We start from the raw sequence: 8727 nt of genomic DNA, 5'->3' as shown, positions 1-8727 counted from the left end.
ACGCGAGCCTTATCTAGTATATATATAAATCTTAAGAAACGGATATTCAAATCTATTTATTTTTAATTGTCAGCATAAATTATCAAATTATTATTCTCACACGCTTACTAAATTTTTTTTAACACTCTTTAGTGCAATAATCTATGCTGATAGCTTACAAAATGTTTTATAAATATTTACTGTCGGAAAATGAAAGCTATGGCAACTTTCACGTTATAGTTAATAATTATAGAGTAATGACTTTTATCACAAAAGCGCCACTACAGGGAAAATTTGACAACAGGTAACGATTTCCAGTTGAAAGCAAATGAATTCTTAGGACATAAAATAAAAAAGAACAAATTTATACATATACTCTGTTGTTTAATTAGGGTTTTCTTTGAATTAGCTGTGTGAAAAGTAATTACAATTCTTATAACATCTATATATATATATATATATATAAGCTCCAAGACCTAGTACAAGTAACATGTTTTGTAATCATGTTAATTATATATCTCATACATGTCAAACTTTCATGAAACGCATTCAAATTTATATAATATATATACAACACTCTGTGTCTTTGGTTGAAACAAATTACATTAATTTGTACTTTATATATCTTAAATTTCAATCTTTCTTAAAAATTTATAGGTATATTTCTGTCTTCTTGTGAATGATTTGTTCTGAGTGTCTTTTAAAACCATCGACATTGTAGCAGCCAATGCTTCTATATAAAGATACTCTTTGTGACCTTCTCAAACACATCAAACAAAGTAACAAACTCCACGAACACTATTGGCTAACAAAAAGAAACAACAATGAAGGCTACCGTATCCATCACTGTCATCTTTCTCCTGGTCGCTTTGGCCGCACCCTCTCTAGCTCGTCCTGACAACCATGTCGAGGATTCTGTAGGTCGTCTACTTCGTCCTGGTCAAACCTACCACATCGTACCTGCGACTCCCGAGACAGGGGGAGGTCTTTTCTCGAACAGTGAAGAGATCTGTCCCCTCGACATCCTCCAGTCAAAGAACCCGCTTGACCTGGGCGTACCCATCAAATTTAAGTCCGAGTTATGGTTTGTTAAGGAAATGAATAATGTCAACATCGAGTTTGAGGCTCCCAACTGGTTTTTGTGTCCTGAAGAATCCAAGGGGTGGAGAGTCGTGTACTCTGAAGAATTCAAAACGAGTCTTGTAATAAGCACTGGTGGTTCATCAAACCCAAGTGGCTTCCAGATTCATTGAGTCGACGGAGGTGCTTACAAGATTGTGTATTGTACGACTATCTCGCCTGCTGCGTGCATGAACGTTGGCATATTCACCGACCTCTCTGGTGCAAGACGCTTATCCTTGACCAACGGTGAGGCTCTCCTAGTTAAGTTCCAGAAGGCAGCAACTCCAAAAGCGGATTTGAAGACTAAGCTGAGGATGTTCCCTTTCTACTGAGTCACAACTTGTACCAAAACGTGTCAAAGATATAGCCTTTTGAATAACGGTTGAGACAATACCAACAACTTGTGATCGGTTTGGGTATCTTTAATTTTCTGGTATGATCAGTCTATCAAGAGTCATGCATGACTCATGTGTGTTTGTTGTGGTTAAGGATCTTGCTTGTGTATAAATGAATTACATATATAAAACCCTCTTTGTTTTTATGTAAAGTATATACTGTATTTTTATATTTTTTAGAGATAAATAACGCAATAACTATGTGAAGTCTAACCAATTAAAAAGTGCTTATAATTTACATCCTTGCATTTTTGACTTTGATTACCAAGTTACACTACCAGTATCGTATATATCTCTATCTACATCCTTGCATTTTTGATGTATTGATAATTTTCCGTGGCTGCATATAGACGTCACTGAAATTGAAAATATCAAGTTTTCGTGGCGCTTATAATAATTTGTGTTTTTGTGATAATTTTTTAGATAAAGGTTAAAAACCTAAGGACCTTATAGCTTTTCATACTGTGTCTATCATCACATATTGGGTTCACGTCAATACGTTTCTAAACAAGATTATATCATTGTGGTTTCTACAACTACAATGATGTACAATCTGCAAGTTCGTGGGATATTGTGGGAAATGTCCCCATAATATTCAAATATGGAAATTCTCGACTCGTCATCCTTTAGTTTTTTCGTATCCAAGAGCGGCGATTTTTGAGTTAATTGCAACTGGTTTGATATATGGGGCAAACTAATTTCATTGAGTAGAGTATTTTCATATTTCATATGGTTTTATTGGAAAATTAATATCCACTAAATTACAAAATGTTGTTACAAAAAGATTTTGAGAAAGTAAAACGTGCGTAGATGAAAGCGAATATTCCATCTTGATGATTGACAAAGATATAAAAGAAGGATACAAACTTCAAATATTTGTTTGGCTACAAATTTTCTCAATTGTTAGCATTTATTTTTTTGTTACATAAATTTACATAATAAGCTTCCAGTATCCACAGAACTCATAACAATTAATTTTTCATACAAAAATCCAATGAAGAATCCTACTTTGTCTTTCATCGTTCTCACCGTTCTCTCAGCTGTGATATTGACCACAGCTCCAGCGGCCGATGCTGTATCAAGCCAAGTAGTCCTAGACATAGCAGGACATCCGGTTCAGTCTAATGACCAATACTACATCATACCAGCCAAGATAGGAACCGGAGGTGGTCTTATCCCTTCAAGCCGAGACTTAAACACACAAGACTTGTGTTTGAATCTTGATATTGTCCAATCATCGTCTCCTTTCGTCTCAGGCCTTCCCGTAACTTTCTCTCCACTCAACACCAAAACCAAGCTTGTCCAGCTCTCAACTAGTCTCAACCTCGAGTTTGATTCCACGGTTTGGTTATGCCCTGAATCCAAGATTTGGAGAATCGACCACTCTGTGCAACTTAGAAAAAGCTTTGTAAGCACTGGCGGTGAGAAAGGTAAAGGTAATAGCTGGTTTCAGATTAAAGAAGATGGAGATGCTTACAAGCTTATGTATTGTCCGTCTAGCTCCATTGTTGCTTGTATAAATGTGAGTTTGGAGATCGATGATCTTGAAGCTCGACGTTTGGTTCTTAGCAATGATCAATCTTTCGCTGTTAAGTTTCAGAAGGCTTATGATTCAAACTCGAATTGTCATCTTGAGTCTAACTCGAGGATGTTCCCTTTTATGTAAGTGTGGAATCTTGGTAATTGTCATATACCAAGTTTGTTTTTTTTACTGAAACAACCAGTTTATATGAAATAAAACAAACAGTTAATCTAGTTAAGAGTTAATTAAAGTAACACTGTACTACAATACCTAACTTAGAAAAATGCTTAATCTTTTTCGGATTAATTTGAAAGTCTATAAATCTTGGGTTACATATGTCCGTTAAAATATTTGATACTTGTTACAAACTCTGAAACTATGCAGTATTTCACTTTGGTGCCCCTCGTCGTAAGGGTCTGTTTGGTTCGTCTACTATAGAAGCGTCACAAAAAGTCCATTAGGCGGCGCGTGCGTGTGGGAGCTGGGACATTGGATATGGTGGAGGAGATACGACGGATGAGTGGTTACGGTGGAGGTGTGATAGTAGTCGGCGGGTTTTGGCTTCGGAGACGGAATCGGAATCTGAATCCGATTTGACGGCGGCGGAGATAATGGTTATATGGGCTATACAAGGGCCAACTGCTTTTGGTTTAATGGTTATTTGAGTATGTATACAGTGTAAATAGAGGCTTATTGGTTTATTCTGGCTAACTTGGTATATTTTACTTCATTACTTGTATATAAAAACGCTTCTGCAACTTTGAGGCGATCAAAATAGAATCTTCCTAGCAGGAGAATTACGGAATGGTGAATCATTCATTCTCTCATTATTGGTTTTAATCACATTATATAACAAGGGTACAATGTCTAAGTTTGCTTACTCCTTTTTTGTTGTACAAATCCCATTTTTTTCTTCTTTTTTTCTATTGTTTGTTTTTTCTTTTGTTGTTGTTGGCAGATGCTGTTCTTGAATATTTTTCTTAGAATCCACACTGAAAGATTTCGCGATTGGACGTGTCGAACAAAAACAATGGCATCTGGATTATCGCAGCCGTCGAGTCGTGCTATATGTTCTTGAGAAGAAGTCAAAGAGATGCAATGCTGATGATTCTTCGCTTAATCAATCTTGTTAGCCAGTTAGGGTTGTTTGTTTACAGTTTATGCTATAGAATTAAATGTATGCTACAAAAGATTAAGAACATCGATGTAGAAAAAAAAGAGATTAAGAACATCACAGAAAACTATGCGAGTCCTCTGCTACAAATATCACTTATACAACAACTAAACCAAAAAAAGAAGCGAAACATGAAGCTCGTTTTGAGCTCGAAAATCCAAATATAGTCTTTTCTAATTATTTAATATAATGACAAACTTCCTACGCATACAATTCATTTGGTACCATTACTATAAATTAAGCTATATCCACCATTAGTACTTAGAAGGATCATTATTATATGACACAAGTACTTCAAGTCCCCCGCGATTTCGAGTCCCCTGTAATTAAGCTATGTCTACTAGCATTATATTGAGGTTATAGGTTGGGCTTTGTGTTATGGGCTTGTGTCGTAATGTTTACGTCAATGACGGTGTATGTTAACTTAGAAACCCTAGCATTGATCATGTATAAATATCTTTGTAATGTTTGTGAATAAAAGACAACTCAGTTTAATACCTAATTCTTCATGGTATCAGAGCCTTTCTAAATTTTTTTTTCTTCCGCTAAACTCTTCTTGCTTTGGTTCTTCTTTTGTTAAGAACAAGTTTATTTTCTTGCGTGACAAGAAATCATGTTCGAAATAGATGATAGTTCATCATCTTTGAAGCAGGCCCCTGCAGTGCAGCGATGTACTCCAGAGACGGTGTCTCCCTACACTTTGTCCAGCTAGGATAATCCTGGAGCTATGATCACCTCCGTCATGTTGACTGGTGATAATTACAATGAATGGTCCACTGAGATGTTTAATGCTCTTCAGGCTAAGCGTAAAACGGGGTTTATCAATGGTACCATACCAAAACCATTGAGCACTGATGTCAATTTTGAAAATTGGCAAACAGTTAACTCTATAATTGTGGGTTGGATTCGTACTTCGATTGAGTCCAAAGTCAAATCCACTGTTACTTTTGTTTCCAATGCTCACCAGTTGTGGGTGGATTTGAGGCAGCGTTTCTCGGTGGGAAATAAGGTACGTGTTCATCAACTCAGAGCTCAACTTGCGGCGGGTCGGCAAGATGGGCAATCGGTGCTTGATTACTACGGCAGGTTGTATAATCTGTGGGAAGAGTTTCAGAACTATAAGCCAATCACTGTTTGTACTTGTGGCATTTGTACCTATGGTGCGACCGGTCAGCCTGCAAGGGAAAGAGAAGAGGAGAAGATTCATCAATTTGTTCTTGGTCTTGATGATTCTCGGTTTGATGGGTTGTGCACCAATCTTGTTGCCATGGATCATTTTCCTTCTCCTGGAGAAATTTATTCTCGTGTTATACGAGAAGAACAGAGACTTGCGTCTGTGCGTACGCGTGAGCAACAACAAGAAGCCGTCGGCTTTGTGACTCGTCGTGAGCAACCTCCGAAGGTAACCGCATATTTGGGACGAACAGACACTTCTGGTGGTGGTCACAATGTGAATTCTGCTCAGCGTCGTTTGATACTCTGTTCTCATTGTGGGAGAAGTGGTCATTCAAAAAGTGATTGTTGGCAAATCGTTGGATTCCCTGATTGGTGGACTGAGCGATCAGAGAAATCACAACAAAAGACTGGTGGTCGGGGCCGTGGTGGACGCGGTTCTGGTTTCTCTTCTTCTGGACGAGGGAGAGGACAACCTGTGGTTACTCATGCAACTAGTGCTAATGCGTCAGTGTTTCCTGAGTTCACCCGAACAATTGAGAGTTCTCCAACAAATGGTTTTGGAAAAATCGAGTTCTAGTAGTGATGATCGACTTTCTGGTAAGAAGGATCTCGGTGATGTTATTCTTGACATTGGGGCCTCTCATCATATGACAGGAAATCTTTCCCTATTAATCAACCTTAAGAATATTTCTCCTTGTTTTGTAGGCTTTGCAGATGATAGTAAAACATTTGCATTGAGTATGGGAGTGTTTCCCTTGACAGAGACAATGTCTTTGGACAATGTTCTCTATGTGCCAGCTCTAAACTGCACTTTAATATTTGTCTCCAAGATTTTGAAGCAAACCAAGTGTGTTGCTATGTTTACTGATACTTTGTGTGTGTTGTAGGACCGTTTTTCGAGGACTCGGATTGGAAGAGGTGAAGAGCGTGATGGTGTTTACTATTTTAAGGATGTTGAGTTTGCAAGAATACACAGTGTGGCCGTTGGTTCTGATCAAGTGTTGTGGCATCAAAGACTAGGGCATACGTCTTTTTATGTGCTTTCTTCTTTACCGTTGTTTTCTGGTTCCTCGAAATCTCCTGGCTCTCATTCTTGTGACATTTGTTTACGAGCCAAGCAGACTAGAGAAGTGTTTCCTGACAGTTTTAATAAAGCCGACGATTGTTTTTCTTTAATACATTGCGATATTTGGGGTCCCCATCGAGTTCCTTCTTCTTGTGGAGCTGTTTATTTTTTTACTATTGTTGATGACTATTCTCGTGCGGTCTGGACTTATCTTTTGCTTGTTAAGTCTGAAGTTCGTAATGTGTTAACTAACTTTATCACATACGCTGAAAAACAGTTTGGAAAATCCGTTAAGACGGTTCGCTCTGACAATGGAACAGAGTTTACTTGTCTCTCCTCTTATTTTCGTCAATGTGGAATCATTCATCAAACATCTTGTGTGGGGACTCCACAGCAAAATGGTCGAGTTGAGAGAAAACATCGACATATCTTGAATGTCTCACGCGCGTTATTGTTTCAGGCTAGTTTGCCTATTCGTTTTTGGGGAAAAGCCGTTCTTACAGCTGCTTATGTTATTAATCGAACTCCTTCATCTGTGCACAACGGCTTGTCTCCGTATGAGGTTCTTTATGGTTGTAAACCATCATAAGATTTGTTACGTGTCTTTGGTTCTGCTTGTTACACACATTCTATGCAGAGAGACAAGGATAAATTTGCTCCTCGAAGTCGGTTTTGTGTATTCGTCGGTTATCCCTTTGGGCAGAAAGGGTGGAAGGTGTATGATGTTGAGAAGAACAAAATTTTTGTGTCAAGAGACGTTATTTTTCGTGAGGATGTGTTTCCTTTTGCAAATCGAGAAAATTTTGCTCTCTCTCCGCCGTCTTCTCCGCCTATTGATGTTGTCACTGATGATGACTGGGTGATGCCTTCGTCGGTCAGGGGGAGTTTGGACTTGGTTTTACCTGTTGATCTTGTTGTCTCTCCTCCGCCAAGTCCTATGGTTGTTACGGAGGTTGATGATTCTCCGCTTTTACCTCCTTCCCCTGTTGCGTCTGACACACAATCCTCTGTTCCGGACTCTTGTCCGGTTTCACCTTCCCCTGTTTCTGTGGACAAGCAGGTCCTTGATACATCTTCCTCTGCAGTTGCGGACTCATTAGTACCTTTTTCTCCGGTTCGTCGTTCCTCTGATCCTATTCCCTCTACCGAGGCGGAGGTGTTATCACCTGTTGTTGTAACTCCAGTTGTTCCTCCTCCTCTCGGTCAACGACAGCGTCAAGCTCCTTGTTGGCTTCGCGACTATGTCACATATAATGTTGTCTCTGCTCCGGAAACCCATCACGCTCTTCCTGACTCCACATCCCTGGTCTTGTCATCGGTTCAAGGTAACTCACTCTATCCTTTGACGAATTACATCTCTGATGATGTTTTTTCTCCAGGGCACCGTGTTTTCTTAGCTGCGATTACTGCTCATGTTGAGCCACGACACTTTAAGGAGGCCATTCGCCTCAAAGTTTGGAATGATGCCATGCGCTAAGAGGTTGATGTTCTCGATGTTACAGGAACAATTGAGATTTGTGATTTACCGCCTAATAAGATTGTTATTGCTGCTAAGAAGTGGAAATTGTTTCAAATGGATGTCAATAATGCTTTTCTTCATGGTAACTTGGATGAGGAAGTTTATATGCAACTTCCCCCTGGGTTTCGTGCTTCTCAGCCAGGCAAAGTTTACCGTCTCCGGAAGTCTATCTATGGTCTTAAACAAGCTCCCCGCTGTTGGTTTAAGAAGTTGTCTGACTCTTTGCTCCGTTTTGGTTTTGTTCAGTCCTATGAGGATTACTCGTTGTTTGCTTACACTAAAGCTGGTATTAATCTCCGTGTCTTAGTTTATGTTGATGATCTGATTATTTGTGGCAACGATGGATACATGATTCAGAAGTTTAAGGATTATTTGTCTAAATGCTTCTCTATGAAAGATTTGGGCAAACTCAAATACTTTCTTGGACTAGAAGTCAGCAGAGGTCCCGAAGGTATTTTTCTTTCTCAGCGCAAGTATACGCTAGACATTATTTCGGATTGTGGTCTTCTTGGTGCTCAGCCTGCTCCTACGCCTCTTGAGCAGAATCACAAGCTTGCGAAAGACACAAGTCCTCTTTTATCTGATCCTAAGCCCTATCGTCGACTTGTAGGTCGTTTGATCTATCTCACTCATACGCGTCCCGAGCTTAGTTATTCCATTCATATTTTGTCTCAGTTTATGAAGTCTCCTCGTGAAGCTCATTGGACGGCAGCTCTTCATGTGGTTTGTTTTTTGAAAGGCACTCCTGGTCAAGGAATATTTCTTTCGTCGGAT

At 39.2% G+C, this 8727-nt stretch overlaps 2 protein-coding genes across 3 annotated transcripts; both read left to right on the top strand.

The window, feature by feature from the left end:
• Positions 711–1520, top strand: LOC109125550 (bark lectin). The gene is given in 1 exon segment (XM_019227333.1): positions 711–1520. A coding segment is annotated over 1 exon segment (630 nt). The 5' UTR covers positions 711–803; the 3' UTR covers positions 1434–1520.
• LOC104702029 (bark lectin-like) lies at positions 2393–3736 on the top strand. Of its 2 annotated transcripts, XM_010417828.1 has the most exons (2): positions 2393–3158; positions 3403–3736. In XM_010417828.1, the coding sequence occupies exons 1-2, from the start codon at positions 2491–2493 to the stop codon at positions 3428–3430; spliced, it is 696 nt and encodes a 231-aa protein (XP_010416130.1). In that variant the 5' UTR covers positions 2393–2490; the 3' UTR covers positions 3431–3736. The 2 variants fall into 2 exon arrangements, with proteins under 2 accessions (XP_010416130.1, XP_010416131.1); XM_010417829.1 differs by lacking the exon at positions 3403–3736 and having other exon boundaries at positions 2393–3251.

Source organism: Camelina sativa, chromosome 7 (genome assembly GCF_000633955.1).
Source record: "Camelina sativa cultivar DH55 chromosome 7, Cs, whole genome shotgun sequence".
Classification (NCBI taxonomy): Eukaryota; Viridiplantae; Streptophyta; class Magnoliopsida; order Brassicales; family Brassicaceae; genus Camelina; species Camelina sativa.
The sequence above is the reverse complement of the archived record's forward strand: the minus strand, read 5'-3'. Positions and strand labels throughout refer to the sequence as shown.

Excerpts from the sequence above, each read along its gene's own strand:
- LOC104702029 (XM_010417828.1), top strand. The coding sequence starts at position 2,491 with ATGAAGAATCCTACTTTGTCTTTCATCGTTCTCACCGTTCTCTCAGCT. Across the intron at positions 3,159-3,402 it reads TCGAGGATGTTCCCTTTTAT|TATTTCACTTTGGTGCCCCT; the intron begins GTAAGTGTGGAA and ends GAAACTATGCAG.